Genomic DNA, 27,903 nt, shown 5'->3' with positions numbered 1-27,903 from the left:
AATATTTTTTTTCGTTGTGTATTTATGGTTGTGTATAATTTCCAAATATATATATATTCTTTAAAAACTCATACTCAAACTATGCCAAGTGACACCATTTAAAATATTAATTTTTTCTCATGATGGGGAAAAAATTTTAAGGCGATATCACCTGAGAGCTTGGCAGCCTATTTTTGTGTAAAAATCAACTTTTTTTAATTAATTTGTATATTATATCATTTTGTATTTAATTTTTTTATATTATTTTTTTATAAAAAACCCCATTATAAAAGAAAATAATTATTACAGATGTGTTACCAAAAAAACAGTTAGAAAATCTAATTATTCAATGATTTTCATGGTGACCACAATCAGATTGAAGTGACCGGTCCAAACTAGAATTCATAATTCAGCCACTAACCTCTAAGTTAAACGGGTTTAAAAATCGAATTAAATTGCATGAGACGGGGGTCACAGCTCACCCTAAGGGACAAAAAGAAGTCCTCTTGTGATTGGACTTATCATTCAATAATTCTATTGGCCAAGTCATTTATATGATGTAATATAAGTGGATGACAAGCGACATTGATGATTATGAATGTATCTTTTGTCATAGGTGAGGTAACTTCCCTAACAGGGTAAGACTAGACATGATGATGGAGATACCTTTCAACCAACCATACCTAGCATTACTAAACTTTAAAAACATCACTTTTGAATGATTCAAGGTTAGTGGGTGAAATGTGGCTTCTAAAACTTGAAAACTACAAAAATCAAACTGTCATCTGACCCAACCATCCGTGCACGCATTTGTTAAATATGTTACAATTCTACCTTAATTTCTAGTATATGTAAAACAGGAAATTAGAGTCAAATCATGTGCGTTTTCAAACGCATTCCCCATTATTACACTCCATGTTCCGTTGGCCTTGCTGTGTTTTTTTCAAACACGTCGATAAGCTGGCTCGAGGTAAGAAGATAAAGTTATAGGTTTCCTTTGCTGTGTTATTCAATCCATCCTCGCCGGTCATGTCACCAGAGGTGCATGGACACACAATTCAACCATATACCCGAGAATTATCAGTGAGAACTACAAGTTACATAACTAAATTCCTGAATCACAATTTCAAGGGTCATTTTGGGTCCTGGACGTTCAAGTTTAAAAGTAGGATCATCTCGGTTTCAGATCACTACAGGTTACAGGTTACTTGTTCGGCACATTTTAGATTTGGGTTATTCCGGTTCTAGTCATTTATGGTCTGGGTCATTTTTGAGTTTAGGTTGGTTTTTTATGATCAAATCAAGTTGATTCAAATGTGTTATTTGGGTAGGCTTATTCGGGTTCAAGACACAATTGACAGGTTTAACAATCGGAGGGTTCTTCATTAAAAAGAAAATTACCAGTATAATATATTACCTTCAAGGAAACTAAGTAGTTACATTGATTATCTCCCAACTGCTTTTTGTATTTGAGGGAACCGATCAGCCCATCGAGAATATCCTGCATTGCAATCAAAACATAGCACACATAAAGCCAATTCGAAGACGATCTTAAAATAATTGCAATGTTTATAATCTTTTTTAAAAATCTCCTTAATTTTGGAAGCCCTAAACTGAGGCAAACCTGCAGTAACAATCTCTAGAAGATCCATATCTGCTTTAGCAGCATCAGACATATCCTACAATAATGAGACATCTAAATATAAGTTCCAAGACTTGTGAAACAAATCAGCAAATAAACCCGCATGGATGAACATAGCATCAGCTTTTACCTGTCCCCATGAAGCCAAACTTCTTGCAATGAGCCGTGACAGGCTATCAAGACAGCTGCTACTAAAACTAGGATGATTCAAAAGAGCATTTTCGGATGTCATGTCAAATATCAAAGTGCAAATGCTTGAAGCCATCATAATAAAAGATTGGTCATTAGTTTTCTCTGCAAACAAATTCAGGAATCGCTTCAAATCATCATCCGGACTTCGGAGGCAGAGGGAAATTTAGAGCATAAGTTACATGGAGTAACAGCAAATGTTATTCCATGAAAATTCTACACTGAAATTTAAAGATAAGATAACACAATTGCATGAACGTCACTACACAAGCAGTAGACAATGTAGTCCAATTTATTTATCAGTTATCACTTCCTGTAGTATTTTATTGAAGATGTCGAAGACAGTTCAAATGAGGCAGTTCTATCTGATGACTAAAATAGTACCTGTCCAAAGTGCCAATGCTTTCAAGAGACTAATAAATGTTGATTCATCTTCTGAAAAGGTAATTTGCTCCATCTGTTGATTAAAGAATGGGAGTCAGGATATTTCATAAATGTAGTATCTTATGACCAAATATGATAACCACCACCTTTAAAAGATTCATAATTGTATCACACGCCAAGAAAATGCAACCATTATTCTCGACCCCATTTCTGTTTTGCTCAATCAACTTCATGAGGCAGTCCACCACCTGCAACAGTACCAATATTTTCAGTTCACACTATGAAATGACAAAGTTAGAACCCTCCACAAATTGTAACGTGCTCGTAATATATTGACTAGTACATGGTGCTATGAATTGCATATGGTAACACAGACATCTAAAGCATGTTTTTAATGGATTGGTAACAGCTTAATGTTAACTAAAGTAAGGGGATTATTGTACATGTAGAAATCACAATTTAAAATGTCACTTCCAAGAGAGCACCTAGTTAATGGTTCTTGAAAAGAGTAGAAATAGCCAAAGAGGTACACATATTTTAAATGTATATACAGATGCGCATGTATATCAGAAAGATAGGCTTGACATATTCACTAATACACCTTAAAGTTTAATTGGTTTTTTTTTTTAAGTTACAATAGTTCAAATAGAATTAATCATTACAAGCACTGAACTGAAAAACTAACAACCAACTCAATTTAAACTAACCAACCAACCAGAATAAATTTGGGAGAGATCCCTCACATTTCTATAAGGTTAGGCTCAAACTTGGGGCCTCGAACTTGCCGTTGAGCCAAGGCCTTATTGGCAGTTGAATTGGTATTAGATATTAACAAGAATGAGACTTTTAATTAAGATATACTTACAGCTTTATAACCTCCGGAAGAAGCCAGAAGTTTGCATCCTTCAATTTTCATAGTCTTTTGACACAACATTGGGAGCAGAAAGCATACAGAGTAAAATGGGCTGTATCAAAGTTAATTAGCGAAAATGTTCAGCAAAGTTGGTCAAGAACTACAGAAATCAAACAAAAGACATGGGTATCAAATCATTAGAGAACTGCAAAGTTAAGTTGTCATACCTTGATTCATGTTCACCTTCAACTGAAAGCATATATCCCAAAAGTTCCGTGATTTTATCTTCGCATGCAACAGGTGCTTCTGCAAGATAGCTAAAACAAACACAAACATCAGCTCAACAAAACATTCCACCGTAGGTGCAAAAGATCAAATCCAATGCTTGACAATGTATATGTGTGCCTGGATATATAAAAAGGAAATGACACAAATACTTTGAATGAGATGGCATCAAAAATACCTCCCAACAAGACGTACTGAAGCAAGAAGATCATTTCCTACTTTTTGCCCATGTTCCTGCAAAATTTTAACAGTAAATAAAAGAGGTAAAGAAATATTATGATCATATTTCTAACCATACCTTTGCATCTTGCAGATACTCTAGAACCACACCAATTGTCTCATTAAGCCCATTGATCGCCTTTATGAAAGTATTTTCATCGAGAAGGTGCCCTGTAATTTGAGTTTCTTTGTTAAAATTCTTAAATAAACAGCTTCCAATATGCATACTAGAAAATAAGGAACTCCAGTGCAACAAACTGAACAAAATTTTCGCAAGGTAGCAAAAGCAACATACCTTCAGTTTCACCAATGTTTGATATCAACTTTATTATCTTCTCCACCAATGAAAAGACAACAGTCACTTTCTGTTGCTTTGAGATTATTGTTTCAGCTGTTGATGAAGAACTCTTAGAAGCTTCATATTTCGAGTAGGCTAGCTCATTCAGCAAAACAGCAACTTCAACCCGTGATGACTCTAAGACAAGCAATAGACACCTGAGAAATAAATCTACAAACAATGAACCATCCCACCCAATTATGGTAGCTTTACAAGAGCCAAAAGAATTCAACAAGCACTCCTTACCTGTCAGCTGGAATAGGATCCTGTACATTAGGCAAGTTTATTTGACCAATCAGCCAACCCTCACCCTTTATAGTTACCATGGATTCAGCTAGGATAAGGGCCTCAAATTTTTCAGCAGGTGCTGCAATAAAATATCAAAAACATTATCACCAGTAAGTTTCACTAATTAAAACTTAGTTTTGATTGGAAAGGAAGATTGAACAAATTCAGTTCAACATACCTACACGGTTCTGTAAAATTGTCGCAACACCATCACGCATATGGTTTGACCAGTTTTCGTTTTGAATAACACGGAGAGCATCGTGAAGGAGTGTCTAAACGTATCGAGTGAAAATATTACCAGTCAAAGTTAAGATGATTCCTAACAATTGGAGATCCAAAGCATAACTTCCTAGAAAGAAAACAGTGGGGGGGAGGCGTACCGAGTATTCTGAAGAGAAGATGGCAGACAATAAGTGAAGTGCTTCAAACTTCAAGGCATTTTGTAGGAGAGCAAACTGTCTTGCTATTTTGGTCACCTAAATTGCAAGAGAAATGGTTTAAATGATCAAAATTTAACCATTGTGAACTAAACATTGAAAACAAAAGCTTAATGGCTAGAAAAAATCTAGACTCACAATGACTGACAGCTCCGAGAGATGGTCGTTCTCAACGATGCCTTGTGACAGCTTCTTTAGCATCAATTGGACAAGCTTCGTGGCAAGTTCCATCAAACGAGACCCTGCAGCAAGTTCACATATAATCACTTCTCTGCATAGACAGTAGAATTCAAATTGCAAATCCATAACACCATGTAACTAAATAAGTTAGGTCCCTAAAAAGTTAGGCACAAATACAGAATAGAAAACAACAAATTCTCTCCAGACTGAAAGCTACCAGCTATAACTATAATGAAGACTGTATAATATAAGGCCCCGGAAGTGCCAAATTCTAGAAATTTGTTATAGTGTAAGATAAGCTACCATCTGGCAGAGCGGACATTTGATGAGCAAGTAATTTTATCCCTCCGGATTCATACACTGCTGTAAGTCCATCCTCAGAAGCGGTTGACACCAAGTATAAAAATTCATAGCATTCTTCAAGCACAGGCATGCCTGATCTGCTTTCAAAAAAAAAAAAAAAACCTTAGTTACAGAGACTAACAACACAGCAATGGACCATAAGTTTTGTTGTAAAACATTAAAAAGCTATGCATCAGATACTAGTGTGTGACATACAGAAACAAAGATATAACCTCCAAAGATCCACCAAATAAATTGAAAAACTTTGAGAAATCTATCTATACTTGTGTTGAAGACATACCGCTTACATCCGAATCCGAGTAACATGGTTAAAAAGCTAAAATTTCATATCATGCACTGCACATTTCTAAATTCATGAATTTGAAACAAAGAGGAGTATGGATAAAAAGCTTACTTCATTGACATTACTTCAAAAATCATTGGAACCTTGGAAACCATTTCTTTCGAAGAAGCAATCTCAGAAACTCGACAAAACGCAGACAGAACCGTCACTGACAGCTGCAAATACGCATCCCGGTTTTCACCACTACCACTGCTCACTACACCTTTACCCAACCCTTTTTTTAAACCAAAAAACAAAACTATATTTAAGCATAAAAAAAAAAAAAGAATTGCAAAATCATATTTTTTTTTAAAAAAAAGGAGTATGAATTAATACCGGTCCTTAAGAGACGGTCCAAGAAGTGAGGTCCAACGGCGTCGTAGATAGCCCTAATGGAAACGAGATCGTCGCTTTTGCAGGATTTGGTGACGAGAAGCAAGCCAGCGAGGCGTTGCTCGTCTCGCTCGCCTTTTAGTAACTTCAAGCAATCTTGAAGAGATACTGATTGTGATTGTTCTTCTTCCTGCTGCTGCAGCAGCAATTGTGGCTCCTCCTATCAAAAAAAGAAAGAACAAACATTATACATATGGCAGATAGAATGGAGAGAGCTGAAGGAATTAGTGTAAGAAAGAAAGGAAGAGGGAATGAGAAGGTTTACCATGGAAGCTAAGGAAGGATGGCAGTGCAGAGATTTTGGGTGGGTTTTGGTTCCTATTGACTTGACCCTAGTGGAAATATGTTTGAGGGAGTGTCCAGAGGCGTCTAGTATGGCGCCATGGCAAGGTTTTTCGACCTTACATACTCAATTGGGCCTAATTAATGGACCAGAAAAGAAAATCCGATTATTGGAATTTACAGGATTTAATTTAATTTGTTCTGAGAAAACAATCAGCTTGGATTCCAACTCACCCTAATTTCAATTTTAATATGAAATTATTCAAATAATTTTGAGATCAAGACGGATAAATTTTCAATTAAAATTTTTGAATTGAGTAGAAATAAAATTAAGTTGAAAACGGAAATGAAGCAGGAAACATAAAAATTAGATGAAATTCAAAGCAAGCTAAAAATCATTTTGTTCTTTACAATTGGGATATTAGGACCATGTCTACTGAGTCAACCTAGCTAATTTGGGATAAAAATCCAAAATCATCACCGGGGTCTTAACCCGTTGATTACTTCCTACTTACAATGTTCTGCAATAATACATTAAACACATGGCTGAGGTCATTAGTTCCATTCACGAAATGAATATTCTCCAAATATTTTATATATATATATATATATATATATATTAAAAGAAAATTCATTAATTTATTCTATAAATGGGATTATACAAATTGAAAAAAAAACATTCATCATAGGCAGTAAAGTACGAGCTCCATCAACCCAACAAATATTTCAGCATCAATAAAACATTATAGTACATTGACAATTCACTTTGTAACAACTTAAGTTCAATATATCTAAAGTAATTGCAATTATTTAATACAATAAGAAAATTAGCCTCGAATAGTCTAAAGCGATAAGTATATATTTTTTTGAAAAACGTGCAAAATTATCCTTAAAATCACTTGCAAAAGTAAGACTAAATTCATAAATAAGACTTTATACACAAGCAACACCAAAAAACGTGCTATAACAATCGACAAAAACTTCAAAAAAATGAAAATTTATTAAACAATATAAAACAAATAAAAAATATATAAAACTTAAAGACTGGTGTAGATTATTCTGAAATACTCTAAAAAAAGAAACAGACTAAGAAGTCGATGGCAGAGAAATTGCTAGTGGACAGTGGAGTTTTAGTAACAATAAACACCATCATCTATCCATCACTATTTGTAAAGATGGCAAAGATACTCGCAAAATATATATGCAAACTAAAAAGAGAGAAAACATACCAAGTGAATGAGAAAAAAAAAAGATTTGTGGGAGGGAGAAAAAGACGTGTGCTAACTAGCCCAAAAGTTGACATTGTTGCTAGGCAAAACAAAAAAAGAAGAAATAAACAACTTTAAGGAAAAGGAGAAAAAAAATTAGAATTTTTTTCCCTGGATCTATATATTAATTTCTAAATTATTCATAAATCTCTCTAACTTACAATGTCTATCTTATTACAACAACAATAATACTAATTAAATTAAAATTCAATCAACATTTTCTCCTAAATATTTTTGTATAATAGAACATGTAAATGATAAATTTAATATTAAATTAATTATTCAGTTGATGCAAACAAACAAACCATATAATACACAAAACCAATGATTTGCAACAACAGTTGGTGAGTGGTTACATTGGATATTCGATTTCCTTCTAGCAAGGTCTCCAGTTCATATATTATTAGACGGAAAAAAATAATGTTAAAGTCCATACCAAATTTAATTGAAATTTAAAATGATTTTCGAATATCAAAAGTTTTAGGCTTTTTTATAAAAATAATTTAAATAATTTAATTAATTATCAAAATGAACCACTTTTTTAATTAAGTACAAGAATGACCTGAAATTTATGTTAAAAGTAGGTGGAGCCAAATGATTTGGTGCCACCAACATGCCACATCAGCAGGGAGTATAAAAAAATTATTTTTTTGTTGAAGCCATGTAGAATGGCGCCACCTGTATAAATACTAGGAAAATACTAAAATTTCTGAAAATATGGGAAGACTTAAAAAAAAATTAACCATTTTCTGGTGGAGCCAATTAATATGGCGCCACCAGATTCCTATCTGTCATGTCAGTTTCCTTTTTTTTTTTGACTTTTTTATGTTTTGTTTTTTATGTTTATTTATTTATTTATTTATTTTATTTATTTATTTATTATTAAATTTAAAAATTTATAATATATTATTAATATATATATTTTCTAAATTTTAAATATATATTTTAAAATTAATTTTTAAATTTTAAATATTAAATATATTTTTAATAATATAAAATATTTAAATATTTTAAACTTTCAAATTTGTTATTAGTTTTATAATATTTTAAATATTATTTCGACCCAAAACAGTAAAAAATAGAAAATAATGATTTAAAAGATTTAGGGACCTATTATGAAATTTTTCCATTTTGAATGGTTCTTTGAAAAGGAAGAGCAAGTGCTGCCTCATGATGTGGTGGCACCAAACTTTAATTAGATAATTTCATTTTAAGCCTTTTTATTTTTTTATTTTTATTACCCTTCAACTCACTATATTGTGTTTAAACAAACTATTAATTTTAATAATGCATATTTTATCCGAATGAAGTATGTATTAGCAGATTCACTAATATGATTATATATATATATATAGATATTTACACATGTATCATATTACAAAACAAAAATTTAAATACTTATACCTAATAAAACATGTATCTTATTACAATAATAGTTATTTTCCAAATAACATATTGTTTTATAATTTTATTTCTTATTTAATATTTTAATTTAATTTTAATAATGCATACTTTATCCGGATGAAGTATGTATTAGCAATTCACTAATATGATTCTATATATATATATATATATATATATATATATATATATATATATATATATGCATGTATCACATTACAAAAACAAAAATTTAAATACTTATACCTAATAAAACATGTATTTCATTACAATAATAGTTATTTTCCAAATAACATATTATTTTCCAAAAATAGGTTAATGGTTTGTTTAAACACAATATAGTGAGTTGAAGGGAATAAAAGAAAATAATAAATAAGTAGGGCTTAAAATGAAATTATCCAAATCTAAATTTTGGTGCCGCCACACTGCCAGGGGCACCCTTGCCCTTCCTTTTGAGCAGCCATTCAAAAATAGAAAAATTACATAACAGGTCCCTAAATCTTTTAAATAATTATTTTTTTTTATTTTTTTACTGTTTTGGGTCAGAAATTCAGGGTGGTGCCGCCTATGCACCACCCTCCACCAAGACAAATGTACCATTTTGGTACTTAATTTTTGAAACAACCGATTTTGGTATTTTATTTTATTTTTATATTTTTGGTAAAAACCCTTTTAAATATTATTTAATTTGTTTTATAATATTTTAAATTATGATTTTTAAATTATTTTTAAAGATATTCGCTTTTTAAAAAGTAACCTAAAAATTTAATTAATTATCAAAATATCCTATTTTTCTAATTTGGCTCAACCAAATTTTACTATAGATTTTAGGTCATTTTGTGTTTAATTAAAAAAAATAGATTATTTTGATAATGAATTAAATTTTGTGTTATTTTTATAAAAAAAGCCAAGATATTCAAATCATTTTTAAATTTTATTTAAAATTAAAAACAATATTTTATTTAAAAAGTGAAATTCGAATTAATTAAAAATAAAAAATATATTTGTTAAAAAAGATTTATTTATTGAAAAACTAAATTTATTTAAAATATATATTAAAAATTTAAAATTAAAAATACATATTATAAAATTACATCATGTCAATGATGTGACTAGACATAAAGTTAAATATTAATTAAAAATAAAGCAATGTTATATAAGGGGATTAGTCCCCTTCAAAGAACGAAAAGAGTGGAATAAAAAAGGTAAGTTACTTCAAATTTTTTATATTTTATAGTTATTGTAATAAAATAATTAATTATATTGTATTTATTTTTTATATTATGCAGATATCAAAATGTCTTCGGAGATACGGATCACACTTTATCGATGATCAACGAAACAATAAAATTAGTTATGAATTAAATAAAAAAATCGTTTTAGTCTCTCTCTTTTTCTTACTAAGCACTACTTTGCTCAACGTATTTTGATTGCATAGAACTGATCTCTATTTAGTTATTATTATCCCTTTTAACTATTTTCTTGCATGAAATTAATAAACATCTATGTGTTGGTTATAATTTTTAATTTTAATACACATTTATGAATTTATATATTAATTTTAAATTTTAGTACACATTCATAAATTTATGTACTTAATATATATTTTAATAGGTAAAGCCAAAAAGATTTTCTTAATATATTTAAAAATTTTAAAACTTAAAGAAATTAAATATATTAAAAAATGTTAAGCATAACCAATTTTAAAATTTTAATATATTTAATATAGTTTTAAAAATTAAATATATTAAAAATGTTAAGTATAACCAATTTTAAAATTTTAATATATTCAATATATTTTTAAAAATATATTTTAAAATGTTAATATATTTAATATAATTTTAATAGGAAAAGAGAAAATGATTTTTAATATATTTAAAATTTTAAAAACGTAAAAAATTTAAATATATTAAAATTTTAAATATGTTAAAAGAAAATGTTGAGTATAACCAATTTTAAATTTTTAATAACTGGATATATTTAAATATATTAAAATTTTGAACATATTAAAAAAATTAAGTATTTCTTTAGTATTTATAAAAAATTAATTTTTTTATAAAAGTTCTCGTATGTAAGATAAATTTTCGAGTTTAAATATGCCTAATTTATATTATATGTAAAACTCTATATGTTATTATAGATATCAATTCAATAAAAATAAGTCTTTTTATTTTATATTTACCCATACAACCTATAGTTTTTAGGATATTATTATTATTTTTATGTACCATTTTAGTTTTAATGCTTAACTATGATTTGGACATAATAATCAATTTGATTTATACGTGCTATTATTAATATTTTCTGATAAATCTTCATTCTATTATTAATATATTATTACTTATTTAATTTAACTTAAATAAAAAATACTTAGAATGGCTACGTTGATATAGTATAAGTGTGATATTTTGTTTTCTCAACATTTCAATTTTAGTCTTCAATATATAATTTTATATTTAAATTATATAGATAATTGATTTATCATATTTTTATAAAAATTTACCATACAGGATGGTTATCGAGTTTTGAGGTCGCGGTTTCATTTTCCCAAGTATGCTCCGGACGAGCGGATCATGCCATACTTACAGATGGCGAGATTTGGGGACGTCGTATTAATCCGGAGGTTTGACCTGAGGGCGGACTTAATATCTGCCTTGGTTGAACGGTGGTGTACAGATACCCACACCTTCATTATGCCGTGCGGGGAGTGCACTATCACATTGGAAGACGTCGCTATGCAACTTGGGTTACGAGTTGAGGGTGTTATGGTCACGGGTCGAAGCAAAGTGTTCGAACCTTCAGTACAATACCACAAATTGCTTGGACGATCCCCTAATGATGGAGAGTAGAATTTCACATGCTTGATATTGAAATGGTTGAGAGCAAATTTTAAGGAGTTATCGAGCACTGCCATGTCGAGACATCCCTTAATACGGGGAACTCGTTACCCCAAATACGCAACGTACGTTCAAGTGTGTAGACATCGTCGATATATTGTTCGACATTCAAACTATAGGTAGCACACGCTGCAACAACATGTGCACACAGATACCGTAGTGTTTGGAACATCCCACACTCACACACCTATTTCAGAGATCAACTCCGTAGGACCGTGGTGGGATCCCCGACCAACGACTGATATACTCTATCACTCGAAAAGTTTCTAAATTTCGGGAATATAGTTCTGCATTCATCGACCTAGCCCTTTGAGCGTTCTCTTTCATGGCATCCCTAATTTTTTCAACATACACATGTCCTGGCTCCAACTATTTTGCTTGTTTCAACCCCATTTTTGGCATTAAGTTTGCTAGCCTATAAAATGTGGCTGAAAAAATCGCTGAAATTGGTAAGTGACGCGTACACCTCAAGACGGAGTTAATGGCCTTAACGAGGTTAGTTGTCATTTGACCATACCGGTACCCCTCGTCAAAACATTGAGCCTATTGCCACGACTCCATGCTACCCAACCACTGTCTGAGAGAAGGATTGGACCCCTCCATATCAGTCTCTAACCTCGCTAACTTATGTCTGAAACGGTGTGCTTCCAGCTCTTATCCTACGTATGTATTCCCATAAAAATGTGTTATCATCTGAATTAGGAAATGGACTCAAAATAATTACAAATACGAATTTAAATATGATATTTTTACCCATGTTTACAATTTTTTTGTGCCAGTCTTTGTTCTTGTACTCATTGTGGAAGTTGACAGCGATGTGACGAATACAATAGACGGACCTCCACGGAACCTCCGATTGTCGAATCGCAGCAACAAGACCCTTTGATCTGTCAGAGATAATGCAAATGTTGTCTTCCCTGACAACATGTCTCCGCAAGTTTTGAATGAAATACTCCTACGATTTGAAGTTCTCGGACTCCACGACAGCAAAAGCGATCGGTAGTACATTTCCGTTACCGTCTTGTGCAACAGTAATCAGAAGTATCTGCATATATTTTCCATAAAGCCATGTTCCATCAACTTGCACTAGCGGTTTGCAATAGGGAAAGGCCCTAACACATGGATCGAAAATCCAAAACAATCGACGAAAAACTCTTCTCCCCAGTTCCAATTCTCCATTAGGGCCTCTATAAGGCAACATTTGCAAGTCCACGAAAGTTCCTGGGATGTACTCCACCATCGCTGAAATCCAACCCTGAAGTTCATTGTATGACTCATCCCAGTCGCCGTACAATTGTTGCATAGCTATTTGTTTCACCCACCACGCTTTCCTGTACGACACTTTGTACTGAAATCGAGCTTGCATGTCTGCAATCAATATTGACACAGGAATGATTGGGCTATCTTTCACTAGTGGCATGATGCAGTTGCAAATACTTTTGGCATCTAATTTCTAGTGGTTTTGAGACATACGTGCGACAGTACATGTATGACGCCCTTTTAATTTTCGTATTTGTCACTGTTAAGTCCTTTGTATAAATGCAGCTCGAACTCGCCAACCACACCCATCGCCGACTATCTAACATTCCCCAACATATAACCTTGTAATCAATCGACAACTTCATGCTGTATTGTTTGATGGCAAACACACAGTCCGCCTTGTTCTCGAACTGTTGCCTAACGAACAACTCCTCAAACTGTGAATTTACCGCCAATCTATGAACAGGTATTATATTGGCGTACTCAGGAAACTCAGACGCATGCGCTGCATCTGGATCTATGTTCAACATGTGGCCCCCAGGTTCATTTCGTAAAATAATTCCACGACTCGGGTTACTGAATGAAGGGCCGTGAACATTTTCAACCTCCTCCGGTCCTTTATCATCGATATCGTCCGGAACCTCATCAACATCGGGGTCACTAAAATCTTCAACGTCTTGATCAGAATCTTCATCATTATTGGTCATTTCTCTAACAATTGCCTCTATGCTTATTATCACCTCCGGATGTATTTGTAGACGGAGACCGAAGGTGGGGTTGTTATACGAACTCCGACCATAATTAGTGTAACGACCCGAACTTTAAGGTTATTAGAAAAGTGTATTTTCGGGTCATTGTTTCAGAAAAATAGATTAGAAAATATTTATTAAAAATATTTATGAAGTTAATCGAGTGGTTAATTAGAGTTTTAATTAAGTAAATTTAGCTTAATTAAGAGTAATTAGAAAAATGACTTAATTGAATAAATGATGAAAGTTGAATTGTAGATTAAAAATAAATAAAAAGGACCAAATAGGCAATTATGCCTAATGTATGAATTTAGGCGGCAAAAGATGGAAGAGTATAGGATTTTCTTATATTAATTAATTAATTTATTATTATGGTTATTGTTATTTAATTGATATTAAATTATTGTATTATAAAATAAATTGAAATAAAGACAAATGTATGATGATAAAATTGTACAAATGTAATATATGTATTTGAACACTTGGAATATAATTGTATATTTACCGATTTTAGAATAAAAGATATTTATTAATTAAATAATTAAATAATGAGATTTTTGTTTGATAAATAAAGAAAAGAATGACAAATGTATGGTATGTATAATGACATGTGTAATATTAGTATACATACATTTGTAAAATTAATATATGTTTACTTATTATATAAGTGTATTATTAAATTATTAAATATATATATATAAAAGAAAAGAAAATAAGTGTATAAAAATGATTGGTACAAGTGTTAAATAAATATTTGTTATTAAATAGATTTTTAATATAGTTATTATTGTCATTATATATATATAAAAGAAACAAAAGAATAAAAAGAATGAAAGAAATGAGAATAGCAGGGGACGAAACAGAGAAGGGAGAAAGGAAGAAAAGAAAAAGGGAACAATAAGGTTTTAAAGGTTCCAAGTTAATTTGCTAACAAGGAAAACGAGGCATCGGCATCTAAAGGAAAAGAAAAGATCGTTGAGGAGTTAGCTCGGGAAAATCGGTTTGTATTTCTATATTCCGAACTCAGTCATTATTTGTTATATTTATATACATATGAAAATTGTTAGTGTTAGAATTATGATGTTTTACAATTGATATGGATTGATTTTGGTATGTGATGAATTTATCAAATTTATATTGATTGAAATCATTTTGATTGAATTTATATTGATTGAAATATATAATATATATATGATTTATGTAAAAATTTGAATATTGAATGAATGTTATATTGAAAAATTATATTGATTGGAAATATGATGGAATTGATATGAATATATGAGATTTGTGATAATTGAATATTTGACATTGAAAAGTGAATTGAGTTGTATTGAATTATGAATTAATGTGACTAATTGAAATATATTTGTTGAATTGAATGAAAATGTATGATATTGTGAAAATGTGTGAATATATGTGATTATTAGAATGGTATATTGATGAAAGATTTATTAAATTGAGAAAGTGAATCAAATACCCTATTAACAGTATCGGACCAGATTGGATACAAATGGCATGCCATTGGATTTGTGAAGTGATGAGGAGATTTGTAGTTTGGCCGAGAAGATGTTTCTGTTGTTATATACTTCGATTTATCCGAAGAGGCATTTAATGTCATATTGGTGTGTTTGGGAGGATATGATATACTGGTGTATTATGGAGGATTTATAATATTCCGGGTGTGTTTGGGTTGGATATTCTGGTGTGTTTGGGAGGAATTCGCGTATCTATCAGAGTCCGAGTCTTGTTAATAGGGGTAAATAAGTGAAAAGATAAATCGAGTGAATTTGATTGATTGAGCTATTGGAATGAAATGAGAAATTGAATTGAGAATTGAAATTGAGATATGAGATTGAAAACATGAACCAAAAGGATCATGAAATAAGTGAAGTTCAAATGGATGATGATCGATGTTAGAATGAATTAAAATGGTATATTGTTAAGAAGTAAAGTGTGAATACAAGTGAATTGTGAATATATTGTAAAGAATTTATACGGTAAGCAAATGAAAAGAATTGAGCAAATATGTTGTTGTGTTTGTTATATGGCTTGTATAGAATTTTTATGGTAAGTAAATGAAACTTATCTATAAATAAATAAATGAATAGTTATATTTGTTATTGTGATTTTAAGTTTAATTGTTATATTATCAAGTGTTCGGATTATAGAAATACCACTGAGTATACCATACTCAGCGTATGATTTGTTTCCGTGCGCAGGTTAAGTAAAGATAGAACGTTGAATCAGCATCCCAGGCCGATCCCGAATTCATTGAGGTAAAGTGTGTTAATTATGGGTAATGGCATGTACCTAGGATGTCTTATGTGTGTGTCATTTTGAAATTGTAAATGTAAGGATGAAATAAATAAATTTAGGTTTGGTTATGGTATAAGATAAGATTTGACTAATTTGGTATGAATTTAAATTTTTGTGAGACAATGTCAGATTGATTTTGGAATTCCTTATTCTAAATTGGGAAAATAATTAAAAATTGTATAAAAATAATTATGGGCTATAATTTATATGCTTAGAATATTTAATGAGTCTATTTTCAAGAGAAATAAACGGGAACATCATCCGAGTCCTATGCTATGAGATAATTAAATTTTAGTAAAGAAAGGTCGAAGCTGTCAAACAGCAGACTAGGGGTAACTTTGAGGAACAAACTGTACTAATTGGCTAAATAAAAAATTCTGAAAATTTTATGGTAGAAAGATATATGAGTCTAGTTTTAAGAAAAATTAATGGAACTTAATTTGGAGTTTTGTAGCTCCAGTTATAAATATTTTAGTGACTGCTGCTCAATAAGACAGCTTTGACATAAACATAAGAAAATAATGGAATCGTGTGTAATTATTCTGTAAACTCCGGTAATGCTCCATAACCTTCTTCTGGTGACGGTTTGGGGTTAGGGACTGTTACAATTAGGACTTTTGGGTATTTGCGATGTCCCTTCACATTCTAATTGGTCTGTCCATCCAACATTAAAATCAAAGTCAAATTCGCAATGTTGACTTATTGGACTAACATTCTCAACAGGCTCTAAGTCTGCTAACTCGACAAATAATTCAACTGGTTGAGGGTTCTCACTCCCAGTCTACCACCATATTTCCATCATAGTGCCCAAGTCATCATCATCTAATAGCTGCATTTCACAAAATTTGAACGAATCTGTAGAGATTGGAAACTTGTAAAATAATTTGGACATCGCCCTTCCACAACGTATAGCTATTTTCGTACTAATCTTCCTTTTCATTTCTGCTAGCTTCACATTTTTTTTGAATCGCAAACTTACTCTTTGCCGACCTCGAAATTCACAACCAACAACACCTTCTATAATTTCACCATAAAAAAGAACATACACCAAAAACACCTCATTATTCATATTGGATAGATTTTTTGAACTCTCCTACTAAACACAACAATTTCACTATTCTATATATAGTAGAGAACCAAGAGGTGGAGCCATAAAGAATGGCTCCACCAAATAAAATATTAAATATTAATTCTTAAAATTTTAAATTTAATTTAAAAAACGTTTGAATATCTTTATTAATTTTAAAATTAATAATTTATAAAAATATATTTAAAATTTAATTTAAAAATGTTTCTTTTTTCTTTTTTATGTTTTGTCTTTTATCTTTATTTATTTATTTATTTTTATGATTAATTTTAAAAATCTTGAAATGTATATTTGAAATATTTTATAATATATATTTTTAAATTTTAAATATATATTTGAAATTATTTTTATAAATTTGAAATATTATTTTTAATATTTTTAATTTTATTTTTAAATATTAAATATATATTTTAATAATATAAAATATTTAAATATTTTAAATATATGACCTTTTAAATGTATTATTAATTTTATAATATTTTAAATATTATTTAATTTGTTTTATAATATTTTAAATTATGATTTTAAATTATCTTTAAAATTTAAAAAAACGTTTGAATATATTTCAAGTTTTTAAAATTAATCATAAAAAATAAATAAAATAAAATAAAATAAATAAAGATAAAAGACAAAACATAAAAAAAATGAAACGAAAGTGAAAAAGTAAAAAAAAAAAAACAAAGTAGCAGCAGTAAGGAATCTGGTGGAGCCAATTTAATTGGCTCGACTAGAAAATGGTTAATTTCTTTTAAAAGTCCTTCATATCTTTAAAAATAATTTAAAATTATAATTTAAAATATTATAAATTAAATTAAATAATATTTAAAATATTATAAAAATAATAACAAATTTGAAAGTTTAAAATATCTAAATATTTTATATTATTAAAAATATATTTAATATTTAAAAATAATATTTAAAATTTAAAAAGTAATTTCAAAAATATATTTAAAATTTAGAAAATATATATTAATAAAATATTCTAAATTTTTAAAGTTAATAATAATAAATAAATAAATAAATAAAATAAACATAAAAAACAAAACATAAGAAAAAAGTCAAAAAGTAAAAAAGTAAAAAAAAAGAAACTGACATGGCAGGTAGGGAATCTGGTGGTGCGAATTTAATTGGCTCCACCATAAAATGGTTAATTTCTTTTAAGTCCTTCATATTTTCAGAAATTTTAATATTTCATTTTATATCTTTAAAATAATTTAAAAATCATAATATAAAATATTATAAAATAAATTAAATAATATTTAAAATATTATAAAATTAATAACAAATTTGAAAGTTTAAAATATTTAAATATTTTATATTATTAAAAATATATTTAATATTTAAAAATAATATTTAAAATTTTAAAAGTAATTTAAAAATATAAAATTAAAATTTAGAAAAATATATATATTAATAAAATATTTTAAATTTTTAAAGTTAATAATAATAAATAAATAAACATAAAAAAGTCAAAAAGTAAAAAAAATGACACGGCAGGTAGGGAATCTAGTGGTGCCATATTAATTGGTTCCACCAGAAAATGGTTAATTTTTTTTAAGTCTCCCATATTTTTAGAAATTTTAATATTTCCCTAGTATTTATACAGGTGGCGCTATTCTATATGGCTCCATCAAAAAATTAATTTTTTTATGCTCCTCACGACGTTTGGTTCCACCAACATTTACTGTAGATTTCAGGTCATTCTTGTACTTAATTAAAAAAGTAAGTCATTTTGATAATTAATTAAATTATTTAAATTATTTTTATAAAAAAGCCAAGTTTTAAGATACGAAAAAAGGAAAATAGTAGGTGAGTGGTTGGCATAAATGTTTCAAAAACTATATTAATAGTCAAACTAGTCAGATTATCAATTTTTATTTTTAATAAATAATAATAAAAAATTAAAAATTATAAACGGGTTCAATTGGTTGTAATCTCATATTTTGTTTTTCTATTGATTTAACTATTCACTTATAAATTAATTTTTTTTCTATATAAATCGATTTTCAATCTAAAATATCCATCCATCACCATAGTCTGATTCCAAAAGCAAAGGATGTTATGACAGAGAATACAAAATTTTTAAAGTTGATTTAATATGCAAATGGCAGTTAGAGCATCCCAACAACAAGAAATTAATTGACATATGGGCAAATTAGAAAAAAGATTAGGCTCTGGCCCCTTTTAACGGTCAAGTAGCAGCTGGATCCACATTGGCTTAAAAGCAAGTGAGCTGTAAATTGGACGGCAAATGCCGGTTTTTGTGGCTTTGGATGTTTCTTTTATAATACCTGCATTCCTCCTTGCTCTCAAAAATCATTCTTCATTTTACATCCTCCCATGGCCGCCGCACCACAAGAAAAACCAATCCACGCCAAAGAAACCTGGCCATTAAGAAACGACGGAAACGAAGACTACTCCCAAGATTTCGAAGACCCGGATTCGTCCTTCGGCTGCGGTTGTTTCCAGGGGCTTTTCCGGTGGCGGTTCCGGCTCGAAGGGCAGGGGTACTTGCTGCAACAAGAAGAGGCAAAAGAAAGCTGGTTGAAGAGGAAAGCCAAGGAACTGAAAGAGGTATCGGAGGTATTGGCAGGGCCCAAGTGGAAGAATTTCATACGAAGGTTCAGCGTTTATGGAGCCAACAAAAAAAGGAGGTCGACGATGAAGATGCAGTATGATATTCAGAGCTATGAACTCAATTTCGATGAAGGGATCCATAGAGAAGCTGATGCTGCTTTCCTTGATTTCTCTGCTAGATTTGCAGCTCCATGTGGGATCAACAAAGGGTAGAGAGAGAGAGAGGTTGGGGGCTTAAATTTAATATAATTTTTTTGAGGGGGTCCAAAAGAAATTTTACCATTACATTGGTTTATAAGTTTATTTGCCCTGAATTGTTGAGTAAGACCATTCTTTTTGTACATTGTTCATAATCGTCATATGTGTTTACAGTGTCTTCATATACGGCCAATGATAAATGTTAATGAAAATCGGTTTGTTTTGGTGTAGTTACCTGTTTGGCATAATTTCAATCTTACCTCCTATTCTTTTATCACATTGGTTTTTAACCCCTTTTTTTTTTTTTTTGCTCTTTTAAAATTACTTTATTCCTCGATCTTCAATTGTCAGTTATATTACTTTTTGTTAAAAAAAAAAAAACTTATTGGACTATTAAAAACTTAAACGGTGTTGAGATGGTATCTTGTGTATATCATGTTACAATTTATGTTTATTTTATTGTTGATGTGGATAATTCTTTTAAAATTTTTATAAAATTTTTATTAAGTATATGTGAATTGTCATGTAGGTTATTATATGTGCCATTAAAATTTTACGAGTTCAATAAGTTTTTTCTTATAAAAGAAGGGTAAAATGTAAAATTTTAAATGAATTTTGGTTCAACGTGCATTATTATATATGAACTTCTATTTTGTGTGTACATATAATTTTTGGTTTAATTTAATTTTTATCAACTACTAACACAATTATCGATATAGTACTAATAAAAATACCATAAAATTCCATGTACTATTCTTGAATTGCATATTATCCCTTCTACTAAAAAAATTAGCAAATTAACCCTTCTACATTAGATAAGTGAGCAAAACAGTCCCTCTATTAAAATTTGGTGTTCATATATAATGTATAATAATAAATGTAGCCCTTAATATTTATAAATTTATTCAACGTGACTCCTACTCTTTTATTGGAGATAAATTAAAAAATTTAAAACTACTAAAGCTAAAAGGTGAACAAAGCCTTAGTAACAAATTAAAAATCAAAATTTTAATTTTAGAAAAACTAAACTACATCAAATTAAAAATGAGATTAAGTCTTAAATTTAATTATAATAGAAGGACTAAAAATAAAATTAGACTGATTTAATTCTATTCCAATTGCCCATTACAGTTAGGTACGCTTTTTGAAAACAGACAAAGGAGATTTTGGGGATCTCCAAAGTCCAAACTTCCATAAAAGGTCAAATTAGAGTGGACATCCATATTTCAAAAGTCCCACCCACCTACTCCAATCAACAAAATAATGCAACGTTGAAGATTTTTCACCTATTCTAGGGACAGCGAAGTTTCATACCTCGGATTATCTGATAACACTCAAAGATTTACTCAAAAAATAAAAAGGTTTTAACAAATTATTAAGCTTAAAAAAAGGATTGAATTAAATTTAAGACATGTTTTTTATACTAGTTGCATCTTGGGCAAGATTTATTTAGCCTGAGCTTAATTTTATCGAGCTTAAATATATTATGTTATAAAAATACTATATTAATTATATTTATATTTATATTAAACAATTAACCTAATAATAATTAAATTCATTATTTAAAACTTAAAAAAAACTTAAGCAAAATTTATATTTAATACAATAAAATATTTATTATATTTATAGTAGTGTTTTATAATATAAATATTTTTAATATGTTAGAAAACTTTTATTTCAATATATTTTAGTGCATTATATTTTTAAAAAAATTAATTTTAAATAAAAATAATCTAAAAATTCAAATATGGTTAGGCCGGGCTGAGCCTAGATTTATCTTTTTTAAATTGGCTCGGGTTGAATAAAAGTAAGCCTATTTTTCGACCCGAGTTATTCTCAAACTTAAAATTCTAGTATGGATTCATTGTATGGATCCGACCCAACCCAGGAGGACTTGTAGAGTGCATATCCTATTTCAAAAGAAATAATTTTTATATTTAAATTTAATTATAAAAAAATATAGATATGAATATAAATATATTTTTATGAATTGGAGCCAGGCTGTATATAAATCTTAATCGGATCCAGAGTGGATGGGATGGGCTGCCCGGCCATGACCCCTCTCCACAATGCTATCTATTATTCTAGCTTAGATTTCGCTGTAATTCTCATTGAGACTTAGGCAGGTCTTCCCCTATTTTTAAGATGCATGACTTTCTTTTTTTCAATAAGAGGAAGGGATAAAGAGGTTTAGGGATGGACTTCCTAATTAATGTTAACTAAAAATTTGACGTCCAATTTTTTAAACAAAAAACATTAAGATTTAATTAGAAAAGCACTCTATTGTTATCATTATTATTATGAAGGCACAACATTGAAAGGGTAAGAAAAAAAAAAAGCCTTAAAAGAAGGCTTTTCACACACATGCTATCAAATATGAGTGCTTCATATGTTAACATTGTGGCAAATTCAACATCTACATTAGAAATGCTGAAATGATCTACCATGACTGTTAAAAGGAATATAAATTATGCCAACTTTATTACACTGTACACTCGCTACTTACTACCCTTATTCACAGGGACCCAGATAAAAGTAACCAAAATTCATAATCTAACAATACAAATTAACCCTTTCCTTTCTCCCCAGTAAAGTTGCAATAATATAATCCCTAAAACTATTGCATGGCCACCACATTCGTATGTTTGGCTTTCTATGTAGTATGTTTGGTTTTGTCGTGTCGGTGATTTGCTATCCCGTCGGAGACGATCGCCATATTGTGTGTTTCTTTTTTTAATTTCAGTTTTCACCTGCAATACTGAAATTAAGGTTGGTAAACTTGGTACATGTTAAAAAAAAGAGACATGGAATAATATGTGTATATACCTTTTACGTTTGGTCTTCAAGGCGGTAGAAGTAGATGGATTAGTGTGCCAGTTTCGCTTCCTTTGATTGATGAACCAATTGTTTATCTGTTTTAATTGTAACCCTGTTTCTTGAACCAACCTTGCCTTATCTTCCTCCTGAAATTATTATTTTTTTTGTTAGATTAATATTAATTACTGTGCATGAAAATTATTTTTTTAAGGTTCAAATTATCCTCTCAACAATGTCATTTTTAAGGTTGGAATTAGAGTTTTCTTTTCGAAGGTGTAATGTATATCTTACCACCACACCCAACAGAATTATATTAATCTTTAATAGAAATTATAAGGCGATTATAAAGTGGTTAAATTCAGTTTTATCTCAATAATAAATTCAATTTAGAGATTTAACTTCACATAATTTAATTCTTCTATTATTATTAAATTATGCTTTAATCCTAACTACCAACACCTTTAAAATCTTGTTAATAGCTTGATATGTAGTAAAAATAAGTAAATCTTAAATTCCTATGTGAAATTATGATTACCGCTATAGTTATTTTAACTAATTTATCATTTTAAAAATAATTCTAATTCAACCTCAATATTTTAATTTTTTAATTTAAAAATCCACATAAGCCATTGAGGATGTTAGTGAATTAAATTAAAACATAATAGTAGAGACCATGTCATCACAAATTAAAATATAAGAAATAAATCTTCAAATTTTATAAGGATGACCGTTCTAGAATAGTAACATCGGTTCTAAGACTAGAGTTGTTGATATACGGTATCAACAGATGTGGAGAAAGAGGAGAAAGGTGTCAGTGATGAAGAAACAAGAGGAAGAAAATAATAAAATGGAGTGTTTGGAGTGCTGTCCCCCTAAAGAGGGTCATTAAAAATATATATAAGAGAGAATTTTTTAGTTAGATTCTGAGTCGAACTTCAAATTAAATTATGATATATTTTATTATAATTGTATAACAACAATATTTTAAAATGCCATCATCTTAAACTTGATATTTGATCATCATTTTTTTGTCATCTTAGTTGACAACAAGGTCCTTGGCCTTTCTTAGTTAAGTGGACTAATAACAATTTTAATCCCTTTTAATTGTTATGTAATCAATCTAGACCTTTTTTAGATAATTTTTTTTAAAAAAATCTTTGATATTGTATTGGAATGCAGTTGATGGTTGAGCTAGAAGTAGAACTTACAGTAGGATATGGCCACTTGGAATGTGCCTGCCACCAAGCTTTTAAAACCGACGTCGTATCCCCTGGAAGCTTTCCTGCCCTTCTCTTACGTAAAATTTCCTCCCTTATGTCAACAATCTTCTCTTTGTAACCCTGTAAGAAGTATAAAAAAATTAAGCCACAATTGAATTGCGACATTTAAAAAAAAAAAAATCATCAAATTTTATTACCTGTTTGAGTTCGTGTTTGAGTTCCCGTCTCACACGCTCCATCAAAGACCTTTCAGTCTCCGTCGGAATGAGAGGGCCAAATCCCATTGAATCAGGACCGTCGAAACTTGCATCAAACAAGTTTGCATCACTCTCCACTTGGTCTTCATCATCATCTGACATTGTTGCCCCCGTACCTTCCCCTGGTGAAACTCCTGTTTACGTGTCAACTATGTCACTCCGACTCCTAAGTGTCGGATATTGATCCGATTATAGGTTTATATATTAGAGGATTGAGTATTTATATACATACATGCGAAATAAAGAAATTGGTGTTGGCCAAAACTAAAACTTTAATTTAAAAGGGCTTCAATGTCTCTTTGATTACGCCTTGAGAAAGCATGGGATACCAATGGATTAGTATAAAGCAAGAAATTGAAGGCAGCTATAAACAAAAATACCTGTTAAGCTCTGTAAGGATTGTTCAATTTCCCAGCATGCCATAACTGCTTCCATTGCATGGACCCGAACATGTTGTTGCAATTGTTCTTTAAACGAACATAGCAATACAACATATTGCGTCTACATTAGAAAGCAATACCATCAAATTTTATTTTCTTCAAACCTTTCTAATGACTTCATTTTGGACTTAAATGCCACCCATATTTATAACTGATTGTAAATACTATAGTGGTGGAATATTGCATTAAGTTTCGGGGGTTAATTAAAATTTTTCAAAATTTTTAGGGTTTACTGAATTTTTTAAAAATTAAATAAAGAGGGGTCTAGTTTAAATTTGAAAAAAAATGGCAATTTTCAAAAATTTTAAAGGATTTAATTAAAATTTTCAAAATTTTTGTAGGACTAAAAAAATTTACAAGTCTAAGTAAAGTTTTTAAAATATTTGAAGGGTTGAATGACAATCTCAAATTGTGGGCCCCCTTTTGGCTGCTCTTGTGTTCCGTCCTAAACCTATATACATAATTATAATTTAATCCATATGTTCTGATTATATTCTAAATTATATTTGAGGTAGCATTAGACGTCCAAACTAATGGTTAGATTGATAAAAAAATTTTATTGGTAAGACATTTACAGTTAAGGGATTCAATTAAAACATTTTAAAATTTAGAAATTAATTTAAAATTTGAATTATAGTTTTAGATGTTTGGAGAAATTAACCCAAAAAATAATATAAATGGAAACGCCGCTTCACTTTAATCCTCAAAATTGAGTGATGAAAACGCCAATATCCTCAAGTTTAGCAACAAAATTCAAGACAACATTAGAAAACAATTAATTAAAAAATGTTCCATTCAGGGCTGGCCCCGAAAGTTGTGAAAAGCAACTTAATTTCACTTTTAAAATTTTAAAAGGTATAATGATTTATTTAATTTTATAATTTTATAATAAATTTATTTTATTCTTTTATTTATTTTAAATTTTAAATTTATATTACTTATCAAATCATTCTAAAATAAATAAATAGAAAAATTAAAAGTCTAAAATATCGCCATTTAATTCCATATAAAATTTTAAAAATTCAATATAATGATAAAATATATTTTAAAATTTAAAAATTAATTAATTGCAATGTAATTTCAAGAATTAGAAGAGAAAAAAACTAAAATAATTTATTTTATAAAATTAGAGGATAAAATAAATCTTCTCTTAAAATTCTCATCAATTTTAAAAAAAAAAAACCTGATTCTAGTGGGTGATTAATAACAAATGTTTTCCAAAAGAGCAATAAAAAATTCATAACTTTTATAACCCAGAAAGGCAATTAAATTCTTTTTTCATTTGCCACTGGGAATAAATTAGCAATTTGTGTAGTAGTAGCTTACCATGAACTGATCGAGTTCTTTGTCGTCCGCAACCAAGCCCTGGGCTGCGCCGCCGAGAGCGGAGTACTTGGCCACCACGTGCTGCGACTGAGCCAGCTGAGAGTCGATCCTCGGGAGCTGGTCCACCGGCGTGGCGATCCTAAGACACGACACGTGGGCCGACAGTAGCTGCTCGTACAAAGGGTGGGCTAATATCTCTGCCTTGCACCTCGCATTTTGCCAATTCACCGCCGCATCTCCTCCGCTTTGCACCACGACGCCTTCGCTCTTGTTCATGGTCTCGCTGTTGCTGTTCTTCAATTCCCCAGATTCCACGGCGACCATGGAGTCCCCACCACCTCCTGCTGCTGCTGCTGCTGCTGCGGTGGCCGCCACGTCTTCGATGACATCGCTGTGGTTGCGTTGAAGAAGCGAAGACGACGAGCACGATAGCCACCGGTTCGGAGCTTGGTGACCCGCGGCGTTGGAGTCTGAAACAGTTTCTGCAATATGAAGGTTGAGGAAGCTCGGGTGATCAGAAAAATGATCACCGTGGGGCTGCGGTGGTGGCTGAGTCTGCTCCGAACGGAGGAGGGCGGTGTTTAACCAATTGGGACCGCCGGTTTCCGGAAATTGCGCCGGTTGTCGTTGGTGGTGGTGGTGGTCGGCGAAGTGAGGATGGAGAGGTAGGTCTTGGGAGGAAAGGTGGTTGTGGTGAAACGACATGAATGTAGCCAAATCGACTGCGCCTGGATGATTATGAATTCATGGTTGTATTTATAGAGAAATTTGTATTATTGAAGCATAAGTGAAAAAGGTAAGAAATTATTACAAGTACTGAGTTACTGTAAGAAACGTGTTTGATGGGAGAGTTTTGAGAGAATGGGAAAAGTATAGTTTTGAAGGAGAAGCTGTTTTCAGGTCAAGAAATCTTGCTCATATAATGAAAATGGTGTGAAAGCTGAAAGGCCACTCTTTTCATTTTTTCCTTATTTTATTTATTTATTTATTTATTATTATTTATTTCATATTATGAAAAATGGTGGAAGGAGGTGAGAGGGACCAAGACTTTTTGTATGCATTAAAGGCCAAAACTAAAGTGTCCCTGTGTTGATTTGTGACAATTTTAAGGTTGGGTTCCCATTAATTTAAATATTAAACTCTTTGCTGTTGTTGTAATATTGAGGTTAGATTTTGTTATATGTGTAGCTTCTACTTTAATTTCATACCTTTGTAATTTTCAAATTAAATTTATTAAATTTTTCTATTTTCTGCATATATTACTGATAGATATATGAGTTCATAAATTTAAGGGTCAAAATGAAAATTTTAAAGTTTAAAAATATGATGATTAAAATCAATTCAATTAAAGAACATAGATTAAATATACGACCTTACGCATTGCACAAAATTAAGGCAGAAATTAACCATTAAGATTTAACTATTATCGTTTGGATTAAGATTAAAATTTTAAATTTCAAAAACATAAAGACTAAAATTGATAAATTCAAAACCTACAAAAACTAAAATTAATCAAATTAAAATACAAAAATTAAATTCACAATATACAATACTTTGAACCAAAAGTTCAACAATTAGTCTCTAAAGTTAGTGGATATATGTACGGATAATTCAAAATAACTATAAAAAATGGATAAAGTAATGTTTAGTCTCTAAATTTTGTAATCTTTTTTCATCTTGGTTTTAAAATTTATTTTGCACTACATTAGTCTCAAAGTTAGACAACTTTTCTCAATTTGTTTCATGAAGACAACTTTTCTCAATTTGTTCCATGAACTTGAATTTAGTTAAGAGTACGACGATATGATACTTTGAGATTGTCCTATGTCATCAATTGAAATTTTAAATAAAATATATAAAATCTAAAAAATACCAACTTAAAAATTTAGTGATGAAGCCATTCAATTTTATAGTTTGCAAAATCCAAATTTAAAGAT

At 30.1% G+C, this 27,903-nt stretch overlaps 3 protein-coding genes across 5 annotated transcripts; 1 reads left to right on the top strand and 2 right to left on the bottom strand.

Annotated features, from left to right (window-relative positions):
- Positions 1 to 646: 646 nt before the first annotated feature.
- Positions 647 to 6,638, bottom strand: LOC108484005 (uncharacterized). Of its 2 annotated transcripts, none has more exons than XM_017787601.2 (19): positions 6,388 to 6,638; positions 6,137 to 6,290; positions 5,815 to 6,031; positions 5,551 to 5,713; positions 5,097 to 5,233; positions 4,752 to 4,855; positions 4,557 to 4,652; positions 4,355 to 4,448; positions 4,135 to 4,255; positions 3,847 to 4,046; positions 3,631 to 3,722; positions 3,511 to 3,566; positions 3,275 to 3,364; positions 3,060 to 3,159; positions 2,341 to 2,442; positions 2,195 to 2,267; positions 1,752 to 1,915; positions 1,604 to 1,658; positions 647 to 1,480 (listed from the first exon to the last, which is right to left on the bottom strand). In XM_017787601.2, the coding sequence occupies exons 2-19, from the start codon at positions 6,137 to 6,139 to the stop codon at positions 1,425 to 1,427; spliced, it is 1,923 nt and encodes a 640-aa protein (XP_017643090.1). In that variant the 5' UTR covers positions 6,140 to 6,290; positions 6,388 to 6,638; the 3' UTR covers positions 647 to 1,424. The 2 variants fall into 2 exon arrangements, with proteins under 2 accessions (XP_017643090.1, XP_017643089.1); XM_017787600.2 differs by having other exon boundaries at positions 5,097 to 5,236; positions 6,388 to 6,632.
- A 12,521-nt stretch (positions 6,639 to 19,159) lies between these two features.
- LOC108485600 (uncharacterized) lies at positions 19,160 to 20,140 on the top strand. The gene has a single exon (XM_017789458.2). It carries the CDS (start codon positions 19,472 to 19,474, stop codon positions 19,919 to 19,921), a length of 450 nt encoding a protein of 149 aa, XP_017644947.1. The 5' UTR covers positions 19,160 to 19,471; the 3' UTR covers positions 19,922 to 20,140.
- A 2,028-nt stretch (positions 20,141 to 22,168) lies between these two features.
- Positions 22,169 to 26,944, bottom strand: LOC108484721 (homeobox protein knotted-1-like 3). 2 transcript variants are annotated; one of them, XM_017788622.2, is made up of 6 exons: positions 25,967 to 26,944; positions 24,581 to 24,701; positions 24,141 to 24,334; positions 23,932 to 24,063; positions 22,733 to 22,869; positions 22,169 to 22,664 (listed from the first exon to the last, which is right to left on the bottom strand). In XM_017788622.2, the coding sequence occupies exons 1-6, from the start codon at positions 26,669 to 26,671 to the stop codon at positions 22,646 to 22,648; spliced, it is 1,308 nt and encodes a 435-aa protein (XP_017644111.1). In that variant the 5' UTR covers positions 26,672 to 26,944; the 3' UTR covers positions 22,169 to 22,645. The 2 variants fall into 2 exon arrangements, with proteins under 2 accessions (XP_017644111.1, XP_017644112.1); XM_017788623.2 differs by having other exon boundaries at positions 22,169 to 22,656; positions 25,967 to 26,935.
- Positions 26,945 to 27,903: the final 959 nt, after the last annotated feature.

The sequence above is a fragment of the Gossypium arboreum genome, chromosome 6 (genome assembly GCF_025698485.1).
Source record: "Gossypium arboreum isolate Shixiya-1 chromosome 6, ASM2569848v2, whole genome shotgun sequence".
Taxonomy (NCBI): domain Eukaryota; kingdom Viridiplantae; phylum Streptophyta; class Magnoliopsida; order Malvales; family Malvaceae; genus Gossypium; species Gossypium arboreum.
This window is presented reverse-complemented; position numbering and strand designations above follow the sequence as displayed.